Source organism: Trachypithecus francoisi, unplaced genomic scaffold (assembly GCF_009764315.1).
Source record: "Trachypithecus francoisi isolate TF-2019V2 unplaced genomic scaffold, Tfra_2.0 Lachesis_group12, whole genome shotgun sequence".
NCBI classification, from domain to species: domain Eukaryota; kingdom Metazoa; phylum Chordata; class Mammalia; order Primates; family Cercopithecidae; genus Trachypithecus; species Trachypithecus francoisi.
In genome coordinates, this window is record NW_022681457.1 from 25,219,082 (window position 1) to 25,244,221 (window position 25,140).

General features: G+C 43.1%; 1 protein-coding gene across 1 annotated transcript in view; it reads left to right on the plus strand.

Annotated features, from left to right (window-relative positions):
* Positions 1 to 19,369, plus strand: part of PGM1 (phosphoglucomutase 1) — a 72,722-nt gene extending 53,353 nt beyond the window's left edge. Inside the window, exons 8-11 of the mRNA XM_033225147.1 lie at positions 7,669 to 7,804; positions 10,805 to 10,988; positions 13,452 to 13,586; positions 18,711 to 19,369. Of these exons, the coding sequence (XP_033081038.1) occupies positions 7,669 to 7,804; positions 10,805 to 10,988; positions 13,452 to 13,586; positions 18,711 to 18,800 (545 nt within the window). The 3' untranslated portion in view covers positions 18,801 to 19,369. The remainder of the gene's footprint in view (positions 1 to 7,668; positions 7,805 to 10,804; positions 10,989 to 13,451; positions 13,587 to 18,710) is intronic.
* Positions 19,370 to 25,140: the final 5,771 nt, after the last annotated feature.

Sequence of the window (25,140 nt, forward strand, 5' to 3'; positions counted from 1 at the left end):
AAAGTATATATATATAGTATTGAACATCTACCTTAAGTGCTATCCACTTTTAAACAACCACATCTCTTTAATTTTTTAAAGTTTGTCAATGGGCTTTTAATTTTATCCATAGTAGTTTTACAGTATAGAAATGCTAATTTTAGTGGATAAATACATCAATGTTTTCTTTTATGAATACTGAATTACGTTATTTATCACCCCTAAGATTTATATATAAATATATAAAAATACATGTATATTAATAGAATATTAAATACTTTAAGATTTAAAAGCTTTCAAGTTTCACATTCAAAATTTAGTTCAACTGGAATTTTTTTTTTTTTTTTTGTTTTTTTTTTTTTTTTTTTTTATAGTTTTTTTTTTTTTTTATACTTTAAGTTCTAGGGTACATGTGCATGACGTTTATATCATGTATAACTCCCCAATGCAATCCCTCCCTCCTCCCCGCTCCCCATGATAGGCCCCAGTGTGTGATGTTCCCCTTCCCGAGTCCAAGTGATCTCATTGTTCAGTTCCCACCTATGAGTGAGAACATGCGGTGTTTGGTTTTCTCTTCTTGTGATAGTTTGCTAAGAATGATGGTTTCCAGCTGCATCCATGTCCCTACAAAGGACGCAAACTCATCCTTTTTATGGCTGCATAGTATTCCATGGTGTATATGTGCCACATTTTCTTAATCCAGTCTGTCACAGATGGACATTTGGGTTGATTCCAAGTCTTTGCTATTGTGAATAGTGCCGCAATAAACATACGTGTGCATGTGTCTTTGGAGTAGAGTAATTTATAATCCTTTGGGTATATACCAGTAGTGGGATGGCTGGGTCATATGGTACATCTAGTTCTAGATCCTTGAGGAATCGCCATACTGTTTTCCATAATGGTTGAACTAGTTTACAATCCCACCAACAGTGTAAAAGTGTTCCTATTTCTCCACATCCTCTCCAACACCTGTTGTTTCCTGACTTCTTAATGATTGCCATTCTAACTGGTGTGAGATGGTATCTCATTGTGGTTTTGATTTGCATTTCTCTGATGGCGAGTGATGATGAGCATTTTTTCATGTGTCTGTTGGCTGTATGGATGTCTTCTTTTGAGAAATGTCTGTTCATATCCTTTGCCCACTTTTTGATGGGGTGTTTGTTTTTTTCTTGTATATTTGTTGAGTTCTTTGTAGATTCTGGATATTAGCCCTTGTCAGATGAGTAGGTTGCAAAAATTTTCTCCCATTCTGTAGGTTGCCTGTTCACTCTGATGGTAGTTTCTTTAGCTGTGCAAAAGCTCTTTAGTTTAATTAGATCCCATGTGTCAATTTTGCTTTTGCTGCCGTTGCTTTTGTGTTTTAGACATGAAGTCCTTGCCCATGCCTATGTCCTGAATGGTACTACCTAGATTTTCTTCTAGGGTTTTTATGGTATTAGGTCTAACATTTAAGTCTCTGATCCATCTTGAATTAATTTTCGTATAAGGGGTAAGGAAAGGATCCAGTTTCAGCTTTCTACTTATGGCTAGCCAATTTTCCCAGCACCATTTATTAAATAGGGAATCCTTTCCCCATTTCTTGTTTTTGTCAGGTTTGTCAAAGATCAGATGGCTGTAGATGTGTGGTATTATTTCTGAGGACTCTGTTCTGTTCCATTGGTCTATATCTCTGTTGTGGTACCAGTACCATGCTGTTTTGGTTACTGTAGCCTTGTAGTATAGTTTGAAGTCAGGTAGCGTGACGCCTCCAGCTTTGTCCTTTTGACTTAGGATTGTCTTGGCAATGCGGGCTCTTTTTTGGTTCCATATGAACTTTAAAGCAGTTTTTTCCAATTCTGTGAAGAAACATTGGTAGCTTGATGGGGATGGCATTGAATCTATAAATAACCTTGGGCAGTATGGCCATTTTCACGATATTGATTCTTCTATCCATGAGCATGGTATGTTCTTCCATTTGTTTGTGTCCTCTTTGATTTCACTGAGCAGTGGTTTGTAGTTCTCCTTGAAGAGGTCCTTTACATCCCTTGTAAGCTGGATTCCTAGGTATTTGATTCTCTTTGAAGCAATTGTGAATGGAAGTTCATTCCTGATTTGGCTCTCTGCTTGTCTGTTACTGGTGTATAAGAATGCTTGTGATTTTTGCACATTATTTTGTATCCTGAGACTTTGCTGAAGTTTCTTATCAGCTTAAGGAGATTTTGGGCTGAGACAATGGGGTTTTCTAAATATACAATCATGTCATCTGCAAACAGGGACAATTTGACTTCTTCTTTTCCTAACTGGATACCCTTGATTTCTTTCTCTTGCCTGATTGCCCTAGCCAGAACTTCCAACACTATGTTGAATAGGAGTGGTGAGAGAGGGCATCCCTGTCTTGTGCCAGTTTTCAAAGGGAATTTTTCCAGTTTTTGCCCATTCAGTATGATATTAGCTGTGGGTTTGTCATAAATAGCTCTTATTATTTTGAGGTACGTTCCATCAATACCGAATTTATTGAGCGTTTTAGCATGAAGGGCTGTTGAATTTTGTCAAAAGCCTTTTCTGCATCTATTGAGATAATCATGGTTCTTGTCTTTGGTTCTGTTTATATGCTGGATTACGTTTATTGATTTGCGAATGTTGAACCAGCCTTGCATCCCAGGGATGAAGCCCACTTGATCATGGTGGATAAGCTTTTTGATGTGCTGCTGAATCCGGTTTGCCAGTATTTTATTGAGGATTTTTGCATCGATGTTCATCAGGGATATTGGTCTAAAATTCTCTTTTTTTGTTGTGTCTCTGCCAGGCTTTGGTATCAGGATGATGTTGGCCTCATAAAAAGAGTTAGGGAGGATTCCCTCTTTTTCTATTGATTGAAATAGTTTCAGAAGGAATGGTACCAGCTCCTCCTTGTACCTCTGGTAGAATTCAGCTGTGAATCCATCTGGTCCTGGACTTTTTTTGGTGGGTAGGCTATTAATTGTTGCCTCAATTTCAGAGCCTGCTATTGGTCTATTCAGGGATTCAACTTCTTCCTGGTTTAGTCTTGGGAGAGTGTAAGTGTCCAGGAATTTATCCATTTCTTCTAGATTTTCTAGTTGATTTGCGTAGAGGCATTTATAGTATTCTCTGATGGTGTTTGTATTTCTGTGGGGTCGGTGGTGATATCCCCTTTATCATTTTTTATTGCGACTATTTGATTCTCTCTCTTTTCTTCTTTATTAGTCTTGCTAGCGGTCTGTCAATTTTGTTGATCTTTTCAAAAAACCAACTCCTGGATTCATTGATTTTTTGGAGGGTTTTTTGTGTCTCTATCTCCTTCAGTTCTGCTCTGATCTTAGTTATTTCTTGCCTTCTGCTAGCTTTTGAATGTGTTTGCTCTTGCCTCTCTAGTTCTTTTAATTGTGATGTTAGAGTGTCAATTTTAGATCTCTCCTGCTTTCTCTTGTGGGCATTTAGTGCTATAAATTTCCCTCTACACACTGCTTTAAATGTGTCCCAGAGATTCTGGTATGTTGTATCTTTGTTCTCATTGGTTTCGAAGAACATCTTTATTTCTGCTTTCATTTCGTTATGTACCCAGTAGTCATTCAGGAGCAGGTGTTCAGTTTCCATGTAGTTGAGCGGTTTTGATTGAGTTCTTAGTCCTGAGTTCTAGTTTGATTGCACTGTGGTCTGAGAGACAGTTTGTTATAATTTCTGTTCTTGTACATTTGCTGAGGAGTGCTTTACTTCCAATTATGTGGTCAATTTTGGAATAAGTGCGATGTGGTGCTGAGAAGAATGTATATTCTGTTGATTTGGGGTGGAGAGTTCTATAGATGTCTATTAGGTCCGCTTGGTGCAGAGATGAGTTCAATTCCTGGATATCCTTGTTAACTTTCTGTCTCGTTGATCTGTCTAATATGACAGTGGAGTGTTGAAGTCTCCCATTATTATTGTATGGGAGTCTAAGTCTCTTTGTAGGTCTCTAAGGACTTGCTTTATGAATCTGGGTGCTCCTGTATTGGGTGCATAGATATTTAGGAGAGTTAGCTCTTCCTGTTGAATTGATCCCTTTACCATGATGTAATGGCCTTCTTTGTCTCTTTTGATCTTTGATGGTTTAAAGTCTGTTTTATCAGAGACTAGGATTGCAACCCCTGCTTTTTTTTGTTCTCCATTTGCTTGGTAGATCTTCCTCCATCCCTTTATTTTGAGCCTATGTATGTCTCTGCATGTGAGATGGGTCTCCTGAATACAGCAGACTGATGGGTCTTGACTCTTGATCCAGTTTGCCAGTCTGTGTCTTTTAATTGGAGCATTTAGTCCATTGACATTTAAGGTTAATATTGTTATGTGTGAACTTGATCCTGTCATTATGATATTAACTGGTTATTTTGCTCGTTAGTTGATGCAATTTCTTCCTAGCCTCGATGGTCTTTACATTTTGGCATGTTTTTGCAATGGCTGGTACCGGTTGTTCCTTTCCATGTTTAGGGCTTCCTTCAGGGTCTCTTGTAAGGCAGGCCTGGTGGTGACAAAATCTCTAAGCATTTGCTTATCTGTAAAGGATTTTATTTCTCCTTCACTGATGAAGCTTAGTTTGGCTGGATATGAAATTCTGGGTTGAAAATTCTTTTCTTTAAGAATGTTGAATATTGGCCCCCACTCTCTTCTGGCTTGTAGAGTTTCTGCCGAGAGGTCTGCTGTTATTCTGATGGGCTTCCCTTTGTGGGAACCCGACCTTTCTCTCTGGCTGCCCTTAAGATTTTTTCCTTCATTTCAACTTTGGTGAATCTGGCAATTATGTGTCTTGGAGTTGCTCTTCTGGAGGAGTATCTTTGTGGCGTTCTCTGTATTTCCTGAATTTGAATGTTGGCCTGCCCTACTAGGTTGGGGAAGTTCTCCTGGATGATATCCTGAAGAGTGTTTTCCAACTTGGTTCCATTTTCCCCCTCATTTTCAGTCACCCCAATCAGACGTAGATTTGGTCTTTTTACATAATCCCATACTTCTTGCAGGCTTTGTTCATTTCTTTTTCTTCTTTTTTCTTTGGTTTCTCTTCTCGCTTCATTTCATTCATTTGATCCTCAATCGCTGATACTCTTTCTTCCAGTTGATCGAGTCGGTTACTGAAGCTTGTGCATTTGTCACGTATTTCTCGTGTCATGGTTTTCATCTCTGTCATTTCGTTATGATCTTCTCTGCATTAATTAGTCTAGCTGTCAATTCTTCCACTTTTTTTTCAAGATTTTTAGTTTCTTTGCGCTGGGTACGTAATTCCTCCTTTAGCTCTGAGAGGTTGATGGACTGAAGCCTTCTTCTCTCATCTCGTCAAAGTCATTCTCTGACCAGCTTTGATCCGTTGCTGGCGATGGGCTGCGCTCCTTTGCAGGAGGAGATGCGCTCTTATTTTTTGAATTTCCAGCTTTTCTGCCCTGCTTCTTCCCCATCTTTGTGGTTTTATCTGTCTCTGGTCTTTGATGATGGTGACGTACTGATGGGGTTTTGGTATAGGTGTCCTTCCTGTTTGATAGTTTTCCCTTGACAGTCAGAAGGACTGTCTGTTGGTCTGTTGGAGATTGCTTGAGGTCCACTCCAGACCCTGTTTGCCTGGGTGTCAGCAGCAGAGGTTGCCGAAGATAGAATATTCCTGAACAGCGAGTGTACCTGTCTGATTCTTTCTTTGGAAGTTTCCTCTCAGGGGTGACTCCACCCTGTGAGGTGTGGGGTGTCAGACTGCCCCTAGTGGGGGATGTCTCCCAGCTAGGCTACTCAGGGGTCAGGGACCCACCTGAGCAGGCAGTCTGTCCGTTCTCAGATCTCAACCTCCACGTTAGGAGATCCACGGCTCTCCCCAAAGCTGTCAGACAGAGTCGTTCGCGTCTGCCACGGCCCCGCTCTTTCCCCTAATGGACTGCAGCTGTGCGCTGTCCGCAGAGGTAGAGTCTACAGAACAGGCAGGCTTCCTTGAGCTGCTGTGAGCTCCACCCAGTTCGAGCTTCCCAGCGTCTTGTTTACCTACTTAAGCCTCAGCAATGGCGGGCGCCCCTCCCCCAGCCTCGCTGCTGCCTTGGGGATAGATCGCCCCAGACGGCTGTGTTAGCAGTGAGGGAGGCTCCGTGGGCGTGGGACCCTCCGGGCCAGGTATGGGATATATTCTACTGGTGTGCCTGTTTCCTTAAAGCGCAGTATTGGGGTGGGAGTTACCCGATTTTCCAGGTGTTGTGTGTCTCAGTTCCCCTCGCTAGGAAAAGGGATTTCCTTCCCCCTTGCGCTTCCAGGTGAGGCGATGCCTCGCCCTGCTTCAGCTCACGCTGGTCAGGCTGCAGCAGCTGACCAGCACCGATTGTCCGGCACTCCCTAGAGAGATGACCCCAGTACCTCAGTTGAAATGCAGAAATCACCGGTCTTCTGTGTCGCTCGCGCTGGGAGTTGAAGACTGGAGCTGTTCCTATTCGGCCATCTTGCTCCGCCGCGCTGGAATTATTTTTGTTATGGTGTTTTATAGGGAAGAAAAACAATTTTTTTTTTTTTTTTTTTGAGATGGAGTCTTGCTCTGTCGCCCAGGCTGGAGTGCAGTGGCGCGATCTCGGCTCACTGCAAACTCCGCCTCCTGGGTTCACAGCATTCTCCTGCCTCAGCCTCCTGAGTAGCTGGGACTACAGGCGCCCACCACCGCACCCGGCTAATTTTTTGTATTTTTTAGTAGAGACAATGGCGGGGGGCGCGGTTTCACAGTTTTAGCCAGGATGGCCTCGATCTCCTGACCTCATGATCCGCCTGCCTCGGCTCCCCAAAGTGCTGGGATTACAGGCGTGAGCCACTGCGCCCGGCCAAGAAAACAATTTGTTAAAGCTGTTTATCCAGTTATCCAAACGCCATTTAAAAAGTAATCCACTGTTTTCCCACAGCCTCGAAGTGAGACCTTTGTCATATACTCAAGCCTCATATGTGCTTGGATCTGTTTCCAGATGCACTCTTTTGTTCTGTTAAGCTACCAGACTATTTGAGTTTTTGAAATTTTATAATGGTCATGTTCTTTTGCTGTTTGTTCATTTAAGATCTACTGTGTTTTTCCTTCACATTAATACTTTATAACTGATATATCAAAATCTACCTAATTATCTCACTGACATTTTTATTGACATTTGCCTTAAATTTCTAAATCACTTTGGGAAGCATCAATTTCTTTTCAGTATCATGTTGCCTACTTAATATGTGACTCCTCCTGTGTACCCAAGTCCTCAGTCAGCCTGTGTGATTCCATTAGTGGGGTCTGCACACCTACTGTTGAGTCCTGTATTAATCTGTTCTGACACTGCTATAAAGAACTATCTGAGACTGGGTAATTTATGAAGAAAAGAGGTTTAATTAACTCACAGTTCTGCAGGTTGTACAGGAACCATGGCTGGAAGGCCTCAGGAAATATATAATCATGGCAGAACAGTGAAGAGGCAGCCGGCACCTTCTTCACATGGCTGCAGGAGAGAGAGAGTGAAGAGGGAAGTGCTATGCACTTTTAAGCAATCAGATCTCGTGAGAATTCACTTACTATCATGAGAATAGCAAGAGGGAGCTTTGCCCCCCATGATCCAATCACTTCCCACCAAGTCCCTCCCTCAACATGAGATATGGGTGGGGATGCAGAGCCAAACCGTATCAAGTACCTTCTCAGGTACTGGGAGAAAGCATGTTTCTCACAGCAGCTTGCTCTCCCCCTGCCAGGTTCTGACCACATCCGTGAGAAAGATGGACTGTGGGCTGTCCTTGCCTGGCTCTCCATCCTAGCCACCCGCAAGCAGAGTGTGGAGGACATTCTCAAAGATCATTGGCAAAAGTATGGCCGGAATTTCTTCACCAGGTGAGCCACAGCCCAGCTGGGGTAAGGTAAAGTGAGAAGTGGGCAGAGAGAATTCTCACACATCCACAGCCTCTCCTGTCTTAGGTGATAGTAAAACCTAATTCATCCAGCCTCTCGCAGTTGGAGATTTTAAAAATAATTTGGTCAGGGATGAAATGAAGTCAATTTTTATGTCAGCCATAAAGCGTGAGGCTTTAAAAATGTAGCTAATATAATCAAAAGAATAAATGCTTTATAAGCATTTTCAGTGTGCCCATTGGGTAGACATGATCATAACATTGGATTTGGATTCAGAGAAATGGATTAGAATTTTATTTCTTCCCTTTACTAGACTGGGGAACCATTTAGCTTTTCTCTGTGCTCAGTTTTGTCATCTGCAGAAATGGGAATAACAGTCCAACTGTTGAAAGAATTAAATGAATAACGAGTCTGAAAATGTTTTGTAAACTCTAGGGTACTGGAAGCCTAGCAACTTTTTTTCATAAATTATAGAAACAGTTATGCTTAGTCCACATCAACTTTCCTGCCTTGTGAAATAGGTCCCCAGGGGCTATGTGCTGGTCAATATTTCTGTCATTTATTCAACAGATATTGACTGTATACCCGATTTCCATCAGGTACATGGAATTCAGCAGTGAACAAAATACTTAGAATACTTAGTAATTATTCTTTATCATGCATACTTCTATTTTTAAAAAGCATTCAAAAATTTTTTGACAGTAGTACTTTTCACTAATTCCAATTTGCCTTTCCCCCAGTTAATGTAAAAATCTAAGAATTTTTCTGGACCTCACTATTCCAATTATAGAAAGAAAATATGATAAAAAGGATATTAGATGAATTGTTTATGTATAAGAAATGAATAGGTATAATTTCCCTGGACCCCAGTTGCCTGTTCTACAAAATGGGTGAGTTAGACTAGACAATTTAAAAAATATATCCCAGATTTTATAGTCTATGATCTCTGGATAGCCAAGAAAGAATTCAACTAAGTAAATTAAGCTCCTTAATCAGAATTCTCTTATTAACTTTGGACGAGTCCATTGATCTCTTTCTCTCTCACGTTATTCTTTTGTGGAAGGAATAAGTAATAACTACCTGACACCACACAGTAGCCCTGGGAACCAAGGCAAAAAAATCTCTACTTCATAACAGACGGAAAAACCTGGTCATTCAGAACAGCGGTCATGCACTCTCTAGAATCTAGAGTATCATAAAAACAGGGCCATGTCTGTTTTTGTGCCCTAAGCACCCAACTTATAGTAGAGACTGCATAAATATGTTTTGAATAGATAAATGAATGAGTTAATAGGTGAACAATAGCCAGAGTAGAATAAGGTTAGGAGGGGTTGTTCAGAGAAAGGGTCACACCCTTGAATTAGTCACAAGCCTCCATATAAAAACGATTTTAACATATTTTTATTAATTATCAAATTAACTGCTAACCAAGGATTACAAATCAAGTCCTTAGTACCTGCATTTATGATTAGTTAAAACTCCATTATACTTTCCACTTACTGAACAAAAGTGCTAGGCACTTTTGCATGCATTGTCTCACTTTAGCCTCAAAACAGTTACTGATAAGGTAGCTGAGATTCTGAGAGATAGGGCAACTGGCCCTGTAGTCACACAATAGCCAATAGAGGCTGAATTCATAGCTCATCTGTCTGATTGCAAAACCCAGACTCTTTCTATTCCACCCTTCTGTGCCTAGGGTTTAGAAAACATTTCTCTGGAACACCCAGAGGTCAAAAATGTAAAGCACAAACACCTGGTTGTAATTTCTTGTTGTTTATCATGTTAACTGGGGGAAAGAGCTGACTTTAAGATTAAGAGGACTGTTTGGCCCTTGATTCATAGAATCCTGGAGCCAAATAGGCTGGCCTTAATTCCCCAGCATTTCTCATGTCTCAGAGGTGTCATCTTGCATATATCGTATCTATTTCACGATTACAAATAAATATAGACTCTGCTATCTTGAGCTTCTAAAAAATAACTCTCTCAAGAGGGTATATGCCACTAGGTCAAGAAAAGCCACCTGTACAAGTCTTTAACATCATAAGAAAGAAGTCAAAAAGAATTCTTGAAGGAAAACTCATCTTCACAGAATTTCATTTGTGATGCACGTTTTTCCTTGACCCTTTTTCATCCACACTGGGCCTCCTCTGTCAGGGTGAACCTAAAGGACCTTGGACCAAAATCCACTCCCACTGAAAGGAAGGAGGCGGAACTTAAAATAAAACAAAACTAAAAACAAAAACGTTGGGAGAGCATCAGGATAAACAGCTAACGCATTTGGGGCTTGATACCTAGGTGACAGGTGCAGCAAACCACCATGGCACATGTTTACCTATATAACAAACCTGCACATTCTGCACATGTATCTTAATAAAATTAAATTTTTTTTAAAAAGAGGCATTTTAGGTATAAAGAGTCAGTGTTTGGCGTCTTCATCTGGTCCGTGAAAACTTGGCCCTGCTTTGGGAAACTCCTGTAGAGCTGGAACTCTCCTTAGTAAAAATCTCAGCAGCCTCAGGCAGGTCTTAGGCTGGGAGCAGGCCCTGCATTCACCCTAGAGAAGCCCAGGGAGCTTGGAGAAGTGCCTGAGTCACTTGCTCCTTTCAAGGGAGTTCTCCAGAGATAACATTGCTTTTCATTTTACGTCCTCAGGATGTGGTGATTAAATGTTAGATAGCATCTTTCAAAAGCCTTTGAAACATCTTAGAGCTTTATTCTGTAGAAATGCCAAGATGGGTGTTTTCTGCTTATTCAGAAGCTCGTAACCCTTCCCTGAAATCCTCCAAACCCTTCCTTTCATCCCTGGCCTGTTCCATCCCCAGTGGCTGACAGGCCTGTATTTTTTTTTTTTTTTTGCCAGCTTCTTCTGAAGTTAGATAGTTTTGGGGGAGGGCCAAACAAATGATGAAGAAAGTGCTGACTGATAGGCCTTGGTGTGATCTGCAGTCAGCCCGTGGGTCTCAACTTCGTGCCTTCTTCCAGGTACGATTACGAGGAGGTGGAAGCTGAGGGTGCAAACAAAATGATGAAGGACTTGGAGGCCCTGATGTTTGATCGCTCCTTTGTGGGGAAGCAGTTCTCAGCAAATGACAAAGTTTACACCGTGGAGAAGGCCGATAACTTTGAATACAGCGACCCAGTGGATGGAAGCATTTCAAGAAATCAGGTAGAAACAGACCTGTGTGTAAGTGGGGGACACTCTCCCCAGAACTTCATCTCTGACATCTCAAGGCAAAAATGAAAAAGTTTCTGTTGGCCATTTTTCTTTTGCTGCCGTGTTTTTCTAGGGTAGCTGTTCTTACCTGGTTTTCTGCTATCCCACGTGACTCTCACATGCACTCGCTGGGACAGTGGTTTATGCCCTGGTTCTATGCACTGTCCGGTACCCTCATTCTGGGATCCTTAACCTGAACTCCAGAGGGATTTTTGCACCCTCTGGAATTATATGCAAGATGATGTGTCCATTGTACATGCAAAAAGGAGCCCCAGAATCTAAGAAAGAGGGGGAACTGTGGGAACTTAGATATCAACTCATCTCTTTTCTGTCAGCAGATTATAACAGAGTAACAGCATGTAAGTGGCATTATCCTTATATGTTTCTCTCATATGTTCTAATTTCTAAAGAAGAGAAAAATAGATGAGGCATTCCCAGACTTAGAAATGTTGCATCATCATTCGCAGCACATGACTGGCACCCCACCTGACACAGCAGTCAGTACCTGGCAAGACGCCACAGTTTAGGACCTGGAGCATCTCTAGAGGTGGACAGGATTGTTAGTGCTTCCCTTACTGCATGCCAGGTACCCTAGGCTGCAGGCTGGGTCAGGCTTTCTCCCAGCTTCTCATACCTCTGCTTCTGTTGCCTGTTTTTGTCACAGAGTAGACTCATCTCGTAATTCATAATAGAATAAAGAGGGGGATGAAGATTCTGTTACAACCTCCCAGTTTACTTCTTTCCAATAGACCCAGATTTTTGGCCTGGTCCTTCTCAAGGCATCGCATAGGGTTTGGAAGGGCCGGGCTGTGGGATTTACTGGAAGCTTCCCTCTGGGGAGTAGGCAGTGAATGGATGGATGGGCCACAGCGACCCTCAGTGCCTGGAGTCTCCCCTCCTCAACTTTTAGCACAAGTGGTTTCTCATCCTTGTGCTTGTTTGCCATCTTTGAGAACTTTGGGTCCAGTTTGGATGATTGTAAATTATGCCTGAGATAATTAGAAGAGAGACCTGTGGTTGAGGAAGAAAGGGATGTAGAAAAGGAGAGAGTGGAGCTGAGGGATGGCAGAGTGGGACAGAAGTTTGTGTAATTAAACCTTCAGAGACAGAGGGAAATCCAGGAAAAGTAAATGCCAGCCCTGCAGTGCCTCTGGCATCTGCCCGGAGGGAGGAGAAGTGCAAAGGTGTGTATGGGAGTCAGTGGCCTAAGCTCGAGGGCTGCTCTCTGTGCTGTAAAGAAAGCAGCTGCCACACTTTCTGCAGGCAGAAAACCCAAGCATTTAGATGTGAAACCAGATAGAAGGGAAAAATATGATCCAACATATGTAGATAGAACATCTGCAATTTAGTGAAAAGAATTTTAGAGTCTTCAAGTTGAAGCTGTGGGGAAAGGAGACCAACCTTGGTGTGTTTCTACAAAGCAAGAAATGGTTAGTGAAAATGGACCGTGTCCTTCCCGTGGTGACTAACTGCAGCATGTCCTCTGTGTATTTCTTCCGCTGTCTTCACTAATCAGCGCTAATGAATAGCACCATTAAACACCAGATGGGGATTGGCGACGAACAGCAGGTGAGGAACAGTGTCTTCCTGGTCAGTCTTTGGCGTTATGCAAGGTTCTCCTTTTTACGAAGGATGGATAGACTCATAAAGACTGAAGAGTCCTCAGGCAACTGTCTGGCCCAGCCTTCTTCCCTTAGGCTGGGAAATATCTGCCCCAGAGATCCCACACTTTTTTCCCCAAGTGAGAAGATAATTGATGTCCAGAGATACCGCTGGGGAGAAAAAAGGAAGGGAGCAGAGAGAAGAATGGGCTTGGCACTGCACAGGGACCTCACTTTGAGTCATCAGGGATCAGCAGGAGATTGGCCACTGGCTCCTGCTTGTTAGGTTGGGAATAGCCAGTCTCTGCCATTTGGGACCTCTGGCTTCCTGTTCTCTTTTGAGGACCTTTGCTAGTGGTTTGTAAGAGTCCTTCCCCTCATCTGCCTGAGACCTCTTCTGCGCTGGTTTCAGCTCCTTCGGTCCATGTTTCCCTCTTGATCTGGGGGTTGAATTTCTGCATCTAGCAGCTTTATGTGCTTCATTATTAAGCTTCAAACTGGAATGGTTAGTCCATACATCACAGGGAAGTAGGGAGAGGAGGGAAGCCCTCACCTCACCCAGCATCACTGAGGTCAGGTCTCACCTGACCCTGGAAATGCTTCTCCCCCCAAAGCTAAGCACCCATCAGCTGAATGCAGAGAGGGTGACAGAAGGCAGGCTTACGAGGTGCAGCTACTGCCATTTATCAAGGATTTAACCCTCCAGTTGATCAAGTATGGATGAAATTACGTCCCCAAATAGACCCCTCGTAATTTGCCAGCCTTCAGTCTCCCAGCATATGGGGAAAAAAAAATCTCTGCTTATATTTTCCAGGGCTTACGGCTCATTTTCACAGATGGTTCTCGAATCATCTTCCGACTGAGCGGCACTGGGAGTGCAGGGGCCACCATTCGGCTGTACATTGATAGCTATGAGAAGGATGTTGCCAAGATTAACCAGGACCCCCAGGTAATGCCCAGCCCTGTACCCTGGTTAGTTCATTCTGTTCAAGGGAATGATGGTTTGAGCCTGTGTTTCAATACCCACTTCTCAAATGACTCAACAAGGTACCAGCTGTCCTCACTTTCCTCCATGTCTCTTTCTCCATGTCCACAACATTATAGATAATAATTTATAATAATAAAAATAGGGAGGCTGAGGTAGGAGGATCACCTGAGCCCAGGAGGTCAAGCCTGCAGTGAGCTGAGATTACACCACTGCACTCCAGCCTGAGCAAGACCGAGACCTTGTATCAAAAAAATAAAATAAATAAATAATAAAAATAAACAATTTTCTGAGCATTTATGGTTTGCCAAGCTCTGTTGTAAGCCCATTATGAAAATATACTCATTTAATTCTCAAATAACTTAGACTATTATTCTCCCTGCTACAAATAAGGAAACTGAGGCACAGAAAAGTTAAGCAACAGTTCATAGGTTTACATGCCTAGAAGGATAACTAGTCTCTTTTTTTTTTTTTTTTTTGAGACAGAGTCTCACTCTGTTTCCCAGGCTGGAGTGCAGTGGCACAATTTCAGCTCACTGCAACTTCCACCTTCTGGGCTCAAACAATCTTCCCACCTCAGCCACCTGAGTAGCTAGGATTACAGGCACGTGCCACCATGCTCTGCTCATTTTTTTTTTTTTTTTTTTTTATAGGGTAGAGGTCTTAGTACATTGCCTAGGCTGGTCGTGAATTCCTAGCCTCAAGTAATCCTCCTACCTCAGCCTCCCAAAGTGCTGGGATTGTATGTGTGAGCCACTGCACCCAACCCAGGATAATTGATCTTTAAGTCAGCCCTCATCTGGTGTTCTGCTCTGTCACCAGCCTGTTGTTGCTTTGTTTGGTCTGATCACCTGCTTGGGCAGAATACACACTGGTTCTTAGATTTGGTGGGGACAGGGAGAGGCATAGTTTCATGTGTCTTCACAGAACAGTCTGCAGACCTGCAGCCTAGTGAGCTGGGTTCCTCAGCCATTCCTCCAAAAGTCTTCAGAAGTATATCAGAGTAAGGAGGGACTCTGGGAGCAAAGGGTGGGACAGTGAACTCGAAGGACAACCCCCAAAAATGGAGGAGCCAAGAGGAGGCAGTGAAGTGCTGGAGAGAGTTTAAGTGTTTTTCATAATCCTCGTCTCAACCAGAGCTCCATAGCTAGAAAAAAGTTGGGGCAGTGTTGTGGTACGATAGCCCCTTCTCAGTGATTCACAGCATACAATGCACCATAAAGTCTCCAAGAATTCGGACATGGTGGCCTACACCTGTGGTCCCAGCTACTCAGGAAGCTGAGGCAGAAGGATCACTTGAGCGTAGGAGTTCTGGGCTATAGTGTGCTATGCCTGTAGGGTGTCCACACTAAGTTTGGCATCAATATGGTGGCCTCCCGGGAGAGAGGAACCACCAGGTTGCATAAGGAGGGGCAAACAGGCCCAAGTTGGAAACAGAGCAGGTCAAAACTCCCATGCTGATGAGTAGTGGGATCACACCTGTGAATAGCCACTGCACTTCAGCCTGGTGACATAGCAAGACCCCATCTCTAAAAAAAGAAAAGGAAAGAAAAAAAGAGGGTGCCAAGAAGACTTGCAGTAAAGGTAACTGTTTAATAGCATTTGCTGAAGGACATTTCTCCAAAGAAAACATACAAATGGCCAACAGGTGGTCCATATCACTAATCGTCAGGAAAATGAAAATCAAAACCACAGTGAACTGTCACCTCACACCTGTTAGGATGGCCATTCTCAAGGATAGAAAAGATAACAAGCGTTGGCAAGGATGTGGAGAAAAGGGAACCCTCAGACGCTATTGGCGGGAATGTAAGTTGGTAGAGCTATTTTGGAATAACCAAAAGTATGGAGGTTCTTCAAAAAGTTAAAAATTTTTTAATACTAATATATGATCCAGTATCCCTCTTCTGGATATATATTCAGAGGAACTGAAATAAATATGTCAAAGAGATATCTGTTCTCTCTTGTTCATTCAGTATTGTTCACAATAGTCAAGATATAGAACCAACCTAAGTGCACATCTACAGATGGATGAAGAAATTGTGAGATATATATATGTGTGTGTGTGTGTGTGTGTTTATACCACAGTGGAAAACTATTCTGCCTTAAAACAACAAGAACCAAAGTCTTGCCAGTCTTGCCATTTGCAGCAACGTGGATGAACCTGGAGGATATTACGCTAAGCGAAATAAGGCAGGTACAGGGAGGCAAATACTGCGTGATTTCACTAGTATGTGGGATCTAAAAACAGTGAAACTCATAGAAACAGAGTAGAAAGGGGCTTACTAGGGGCTAGTGGATGGGGAAAATGGAGAGATGTTGGTCCAAAGGGTACAAAATTTCAGTTTTGTAGGATGAAGCAGTTCTAGAGATGGAATGTACAACATGATGGCTATAATGAATAACACTTGAAATGTACTAGGAGAGTAGATCTTAATTGTTCTCACTAGCATCACCACAACAAAAAAGGTAAGTAAGTGACAAGATTGATATGTTAGTTGACTTGACTCTAGTAATCAGTTCACATGTATTTGTATATCAAGACATCATATTATATACCTTAAACATAAACAATTTTTATTAAAAAATTGAAAGTAAAATAAAATAAATGGCATTTGCCATGCTCATTTTTCCACAAAGCCTTTTTTCTTCTAACACCTAATTAAAATCCTGTGAAACTCATTTGGAAACCCCTGGCAAAGTGGTTTTGGGCAAAGTGGTTTTGGGCAAAGGTTTTGGGGTTAGAGAGTACTTGTTTTAAATTCTATTCCTGCCACTTAATAACTGTGTGTCCCTGGGTAAGTCGTTACAATGTTATGAGTCTTGGTTTCCTTGTCTGTCAAATGGCAGAGTAATACCTACTTCATCCAGTTGTTACTGGGATTTAAGGAGATGATAAATGCAAAATGTTTAAACACTGTGGCTGGCATATACCATATGAGAAGGATGCTTTTCAGAATAAGCAGCTCTCATAGTTATTTTAGTCTAATTTTAAGCATAACATAAAATTCGCTATTATAGCTACTTTTAAGTGTACAGTTTAGTAATGTTGTACATATTCATATTGTTGTCCAACGTATCTCTAAAACTTTTTTTCCCCAAAACTAAAACTCTATACCCATTGAACAGCGCCTCCCCACTTCTCCCTTTTCTCAATCCCTGGTATCACCTTTCTCCTTCCTGTGTCTGAATTTGACCACTGTAGGTACCTCCATGAGTAGTATAGTTGCTTTTATTACATAAAGCGGGAGATGAGAGAATGTTTCACTTTTACATTGTTTCCAGTGGCCAGGCCCCAGTTTCAGTCATCACTAGTACCCTGTTGTGTTGTAGGCATCCCTAAAACTTCAACCAAAGGCAATGGGGTCTGCATTATAGACACTTAATAGCACAAGAGAAAAGGAAAAAGGAAATTGTGGTTACTTGTCTTTTGATCATCAAGATTAATGCTTGGCACATGGTAGATGCAAAGAATGAATGAAATTTGTTTCCTCTGAACCACAGTCCTTGGGAGGTGGGATGGCAGTGAATAGTGTGAGGATCCCACAATGCCCAGGTGTATCACCATCTGGCCGGGGAGCTGCCTTCCCTTATTTTGCAGCTGCTAGGCCATCAACACTTTGTGGGGACTGCCCAAGCCCTAAGGGGAATGGCACGTGGCAGTTTCAGCAGGTGGAGCTGATTCTCCTCATCCAGGTATAATGAATTGGTGGAGATTTAGACAAGAAAAAGTAGCAATCAGCAGTAGAAAATGTACTACTCCTAGCTCTGCTATTGAGTCATTTAGTCAAATTACTTCATCTCTTTGGGTATCAATTTTCTCATCTGTAAAATGGGCAGTTCAACTAGATTATTCGTTTTTTTTTTTTTTAAATATTGAAAGCATTTGTTTACTTAAGCAACACAATTCTTTTTTTTTTTTTTTTTCCTTTAAGCAAGAAGTAGATGTGGGGAGGGGTTGTTGCATTTTTAAAGATTCCTGTATTAGGCTGAGCACCGTGGCTCACGCCTGTAATCCCAGCACTTTGGGAGGCAGCAGATCACCTGAGGTCGCGAGTTCAAGACCAGCCTGACCAACATGGAGAAACCCCATCTCTACTAAAAATACAAAATTAGCCAGGCATGCTGGCTCATGCCTGTAATCCCAGTTACTAGAGACGCTGAGGCAGGAGAATCTCTTGAACCTGGAAGGCGGAGATCGCGGTGAGCCAAGATTGCACCATTGCACTCCAGCCTAAACAACAAGAGCAAAACTCCGTCTCAAAAAAAAAAAAAAGATTCCTGTGTTAGTCTGTTTTCACACTGCTGATAAAGACATACCCGAGACTGGGCAATTTACAAAAGAAAGAGGTTTAATTGGACTTACAGTTCACGTGGCTGGGGAAGCCTCACAATCATGGTGGAAGGCAAGAAGGAGCAAGTCATATCTTGCATGAATGGCAGCAGGCAAAAGAGAGAAATTGTGCAGGGAAACTCCTGTTTTTAAAACCATTAGATTTCATGAGACCCTTTCACTAGCATGAGAACAGCACAGAGAAGACCACCCCCATGATTCAATCATCTCCCACTGGGTCTCTCCCACAACACTTGGGAATTATGGGAGCTACAAGATGAGATTTGAGTAGGGACACAGAACCAAACCATATCAATCCCATTGGGTACAGTGTGGGAAAGAAATTGGAAGATGCACAAGTGGATGTGGAGGCACTCACTGCTCCAGGTAAGAGAGAGGATATTGACTTAGCAAGAGTTACAGCTGGAGAGTGGAGAGAAAAGGGGGCCGTGGAGAGAGATTTAGCGGAGAAAAGACACTTAGGCCTGCTCATGGACTGGGCATGGGGAAAATGCAGAGGAAGATGTCAGGAGCAACTCCTACTTGTTCACTTTACATGAAAGACAGTGGTGTTGAGCCACTGAAATAGAAACTGCTGGAACTAGGTATTGGGTGATATAACATGTGTTTGTTTTTGGACTTCTGGAGTTTGAGGAGCCTTGGAGACCTGGAAGTGGGCAGACAGACATATGCTTTTGGAGCTAAGCATCTGTGTTTAGAGGAAGTGATGGAAAAGCTTCTCTCTATGTCTTCCTCAGGTCATGTTGGCCCCCCTTATTTCCATTGCTCTCAAAGTGTCCCAGCTGCAGGAGAGGACGGGACGCAGTGCACCCACCGTCATCACCTAAGAAGACAGGCCAGATGTGGTACGTCCCTCCACCCCTGGACCCATCCAAGTCATCTGATTGAAGAGCATGACAGAAGCAAAATGTATTCACCGAGCTTTTTAGGATTTGACTTTTCCACTAATCAGTTGACGAGCAGGTCATTTGCAAGGCACTGCCAAACAAGATGCCCTTGGGAGCTATGAGGGAAAGAGGACCTGCGGGCTTAGATCAATCTCAATTCCTTTTCATACCCTTCTGCATAGTTGCTGTGTGGGTATTTGTCTTCTTAGCGTCAGGTGCAGTTTACACTACAATGTAAGGTGCAGATGGAGCATCAGCAGCGAGCAAGGCCATTCTTCATCCTCAGGATGTGGCAATGAAATGACGGTGCAAGTTCCTTTCTCTTTCGTGAATCTTTCCCCCCATTTCCTGTTTACATGTAACCCAACAAAATGCAATTTCTGGTGCCTTCTGTCCAATCAGTTCTTTCCTCTGAGTGAGACGTACTTGGCTACAGATTTCTGCCTTGTTTTGCGACATTGTCCCATTCGCACAGATATTTTGGGATAATAAAGGAAAATAAGCTACAATTGCTTGTCATCTTGTTTTCTTAAGTGCAAAGTACTTTTTTGATTTTAGGAGGAAAAACGATTTTTTTTTTTAGAAGGAGGGGAGTATTGTATTTTGTTTTTGTGTCCTAGCCAGAAAATCAAATAGTCTCTGGGCTAGGTTGCAAATCCTGAGACTCAAGAATTGTAATTTTTTTTATTGTCCTGAATATTCTAAAAAGTAACATAAATTTTAAGAGAATTGTAATTTAAAATCTTAGCAGGGTCAACTGAGCTCTGGATTCTTCCAAGGTAGACAAATCAAGATTGATGTGGTTAACTTGGAACAACGGAAAGGAAGAGTGATTTTCCTCTTCCTAGTGCTTCAGTAGCAAAGCACCGGTTCGTGCTCTGCAGTACTGAGATGCCTTGATGCTTATTGAAGGGAGGTAGAACCCTCAGAATCTGAGAGCAGGGTTACTGGCATCTTATTCAGCTCAGAACACTTATATTCCATCCACAAGTTTTTAACAACTTTATAGTTAAAAGCATAGACTTGAGAGCCAACAGACCCAAGTTTGAATCCCACTTGAGACCTTGAGTGACTTTTGAGTATCATTACCCTTAAAGTGGGGATGAAAATAGTTCTACCTTTATGAATTGTTGAGTACCTTAAGTGAGTATATCTGTGTAAAGCAGTGAGCACAGTATCTAGTGCGTGGTACGCTGTTAAATAAGTGAAAACTAGGATTATGTTTATGATACCATTTTTAGATTTTAAAGTACTGTATATACAGGAAAAACAAAAGCTATAACACTAATATTTGTAACACATTTTACATTTCCAAGGTACTTCCACAAAGTCACCTTGCCATATGGGCTATTCCAGAAAGTCAGCCCAGCTCTGTACCCTTCCCCTACACAGTGTGGACTCCCTAGCACAGGTGGCAGGATCTTTATCTGGGGTAAGATTTCCATTGTTGCCAGCTCAGCAAACTGTGCTTTGACAATGATGACAATGATGGTTGTGGTGGTGATGAGTTTGTCTGGAACGTTAACCCCATGCCAGGCACAATTCTGAGTGCTTTCCGTATACTCTTTATCTTCCCGACAACTCTGAGGTAGTACCCTGAATATTCCCATTTTACAGATGAGGTTCAGTTACTCACTCAAGATCACACTGCTGGGGAGTGGTAGATGCCCCCAGACAGTGCAGCACCAGCCCTACACAGTTCAAACCACTTCAGATTTCTTCTATGGACTGGCTACTTCTAGGCTACACCTAACATGTGGAAGAAAGGTGTGCAAATGCCCCCGTGCTTAACGCATTAAAGGGGGATACTATGTGCCCTGGATGCCAAAGACTTTGTTATTTTGGCATTATATTAGCTCCTGCAGAGATCTAGATATCTGAATGTATCAGTCAGCCTGGAAATATGTATTGACCCACATTAAGTGTGAAGTGTTTGGGAAGAAGAGCTGTATAACAGAGTCTGTGCCGTCAAGCTGCCTGTAAGACTAGCTGGGGGACTCAAGTCTAGCACAAGTAGAAACTGTATGGGATAAATGTTATGAGTTGTATAGGCAATACCTACATATTCTCCAAGCACCTATTCTATCTCAGATGTTGGGCTAGATGCTTTCCAGTAACCCTCGAAGCGAGACATTCTTCTTCTCATTTTCGAGTTGAGGCAACTGAAGCTCAACAGAGGCTTATTAATTTGCCCCAGGTTCTCGGCTACCATGTGGTGGAACTAGAATTCTGACCCTAAGTCTCGTTCGTGTTTCCTGACCCTTTTCTGCCTCCTCATCTGTTGAATCAGCTGCGGACACTCCCAGTTCTGTGGCCCCTGGAATGGCTTCAAAAATTTCCTTCTCCTCCCCGATCGTATTTCAACTGCTTTCCCTGCCTCCGCTTGGCAACAGCTTGGAAGTTAAAAGCTCAGGGAAGGAAGAAGAAGGTGGCTGGAGCCATGGGGCAGTGGAGGTGGGTGTGGGTAATAAGGATCACTGTCTCTCCACGGCTTCCCAAGAAATACTGCAGTGCGTGTGCCCCAGGGAATGTGGGAGAGGAGTCCTGAGAGGTGGGCAGCAGCACCCAGCCAGGCTTCCCCGCCTTCCAGCGTTGATGTGGTCTGTGAGTCAGGCTTGTTTTCTTTGGGGTGTGGTGAGAATTTCAGTGAGAAAATTGGGTTGGAACTGTTTGGGGCCCAATTCTGAAATTCCACTTTTCCTCTCCCTCTTGACATTCAACTATTCCCTCAGAGAAGCAGTTTCCTGTTCAGCAATGTGCCCCAGGCCTACACAATGGCCAGGCTCCCAGTGGCTGGGCTCTGCCTCAAAGGGAGCGAAAGCGGAGGCCAAGGTCACTGTGGTTCTGGGGAGTGTCATCTCCTTGGCCCTTCGAGACCAGGCTTGGGGACAGGGTGCTTCTGCTTCTTCTGCCATGCTGCTTTCTTCAACGTTTCTTGTTGACTCATTAGAAGCTGGCCTTACTTATAAGAATTCTCCAGAAAACATATTACCATGAGTTAAGAGGCGCCCTCCTTGTGTTTCTGCATTCCGAACCCCTCAGCAGAAGGGGTTGGATATGAGTATAACAGCCTTCATGCAGGACTCACTGCATGGCCCCTGGGCTTTGGCGGTGGCACCCCATGGCCTTCTGGCCTTCCCACTTGCCCCTTCTGATCCATTCTCCACACCACCAGCTAAGCGCTTTTTCAAATGTTGAAGTGCAGAGGCCTTTGCGTAGCCTCCAGGCCCATGTGACTCGCCTGCCTGTCGCTTACCTACTGCTTACCTACCCGCTCCTCTCCCTTTACTCTCAGCCTTGCATTCCAAGCTTCAGTCATGGGGAACCACGGCAGCTCCCTCCTGCCCCCAGGCCTTGGAAGCTCCTCTTCTTTCCACCTGAATCACCTTTCCCCTCCATCCCACCCTCCACTACATTCTCCACCTTTCTCCGCCTTTCCCCTCTATCCCACCCTCCAATACATTCTCTGCCTTTCTCTGCCTTTCCTCTCCATTCCACCATCTGCCATATTCTCCCAACTCCTACTTGTTCTTCAGGTCTCAATTTAAACATCGTTTCCTCCAAGAAGCGCTTTCTGAGCCTCTGGTGTCTGGTTTGGGAGCTTTTTCTGGTTTTTCTATCACCTCTATTTCCCCCTTCGAGGTGCTTATCCCACTCTATGTTCATAACCTGTTTACTTTCCATTTCTTCTACTGCCCTGGGAACTCCCAGATGGCAGAGACTGCTTTTTTCACCAGTGTTTACCCAGGATCTAGGCCTGTGTCTGGCACATAGCAAAAGCCTCATTCAATATTTTCAGAACGAGTGAATGAAATCTACTAGTTGCACAGCAGAGTGTTTCATTATGCTGGAATCTCCCTGACCTATGAGGCAGGATTATCTCAATTTTACAGGTGACAAGTGATTTGAGCAACTTCCATAGCTAGTCACTGGCTAACCAAGAACTCTTTCAAGAAGTGGTAGAGGCTGTAAGTGAGAAAACACCCAGGAGAGGGGGCAGGAGGGTACTGGCAACAGATGGGAGTTATGTGTCATGGTCACTTTGAAGAAAATGTTTAATTATTTCCCACTGCTACAAAATTAACTGGTGTGTATACTTGGGGAAGAGTTCTACTGAATACAGAAATGAATTCTTTAAGGAATAGAATCAATAAAACCAGCCTCAATCCCCAAAGCCCCCCTCTGAGCAGATTCATGGAAAGGAACCCACGATGGGTAAAGTGGGTACCCTGGCACTGGGTGTCATGCTGGCAGGGCACACAGCATCTATTTCTGGAAGGCTGAGGGCTCTTCTCAGTTCCCATTATCAGAACAAGAAGCATTCCCACAAGTCGGTGTGTCGTTATTCAAAACAAGTGAGGTCACTGGCGGGAGCATGTCTCATGTCTGTCTGATCATCCTATGGAAACTGTGGAGGGCTTTGGTTTGGTTTTCACCAAATATGAAAGCTCCACCTACATCCAGTAAGTTGTCATTGTGGGTTTGGGTTAATAACTATTTTCCAGAAAGCATGTCTTACGTGATTCACTGAGTGCAGCTCTCCAATTAACAGAAAGGCTAGTTATGAGTAGCAATCTCTTTGCTTCTCATGATGGTGTCATTTCATAAAAGCTTCATCTTCATTGGTTTCTGACTTCATTTTTACATGATGGTAGGAGGGCTATTATTATCCCAGATAAATAAATGGAAGTTTTGAGAATTTATGTGATTTGTGCGGAGTCACGTGAATGATGAAGGAGAAAGCAGACCAACCACCTCCAATCACCCTTGGAGGTTTGGATTTTTTTTTTTTTTTCTGTTCAACATTTGCTGTATAACAAAGTACCCCAAAATCTAATGGTATTAAACTTTTGCATGATTTTATGATGCTCACAGATTCTGTGAGTCAAGAAACCAGTCAGGGCACAGTGGAGATACAAGCTTGTCTTTGCTCCACGATGTCTGAGGCCTCACCTGGTATCTTTGTCTGTTTGGGCTGCTATAACAAAATGCTATAGACTGGTTGTTTTGTAAACAGTAGAAATTTATTTCTTACAGTGCTGGAGGCTGGGAAGTCCAAGATCAAGGCACCAGCAGATTCAGTGTCTGGTAGGGGCCCACTTTCTAGCTCATACATGGTGCCTTCTTGCTGTGTCCTCCTATGGTGGACGGGGCAACAGGTCTCTCTCAGGCCTCCTTTAAAAAAGACACTAATCCCCTTCATGAGGGCTCCACCCTCATGACCTAATCACCTTCCCAGAGGCTCTGCCTCGCACTGCCATCACCTTGGGGATTAAGATTTCAACATTAATTTTGGGAGGACACAAACATTCAGACTTTGGTCCTAGGTTCCCAAATTTCATGTTCTTCTTACATGCAAAATATACTCATTCCAACCCAACAGCCTCAAAAGACTTTTTTTTTTTTTTTTTTTTTTTTTTTTTGATACGGAGTCTCGCTCTGTCGCCCAGGCTGGAGTGCAGTGGCCGGATCTCAGCTCACTGCAAGCTCCGCCTCCCGGGTTTACGCCATTCTCCTGCCTCAGCCTCCCGAGACTACTATCTTCTATCCTCCAGCTGCATGAGTCCTTAACATGATTTCTAATCTTGTGGCTAATTTGTTAGTCCTACAAAGGCAGTCTGGTCCCCAGGCAAGGAGGTGTGTTTTGGGAAAGGGCTGTTGTCATCTTTGTTTAAAACTATAACTATAAACTAAGTTCCTCCCAAAGTTAGTTCAGCCTGTGCCCAGGAAGGAACAAGGACAGCTTAAAGGTAGGAAGCAAGACAGAGTCGGTTAAGTTAGATCTCTTTCACTGTCTCAGTTATAATTTTGCGGAGGCAGTTTCTTTTCTACCAATGTTCTGCTCACATCCATATAGGTATTCTGTAAGACTGAAGCTCTCTCTACAGCTCTCCTCTTTTTTTTTTTTTTTTTGAGAGTTTTGCTCTTGTTGCCGAGGCTGGAGTGCAATGGCGCGATCTTGGCTCACTACAACCTCTGCCTCCCAGGTTCAAGCAATTCTTCTGCCTCAGCCTCCCAAGTAGCTGGGATTATAGGCCTGTGCCACCACACCCAGTTAATTTTGTATTTTTAGTAGAGACAGGGTTTCTCCATGTTGGTCAGGTTGGTCTCGAACTCCCAACTTCAGGTGATCCACCTGCCTTGGCCTCCCAAAGTGCTGGGATTGCAGGCATGAGCCACTGTCCCGGCCCAGCTCTCCTCTTTTTCTAAGCCCTTGCCAGAATTGCCTTTTATAGTTAATTCATGGTAATGTAAGTATTTTCTAGCATGCAACTCAGAA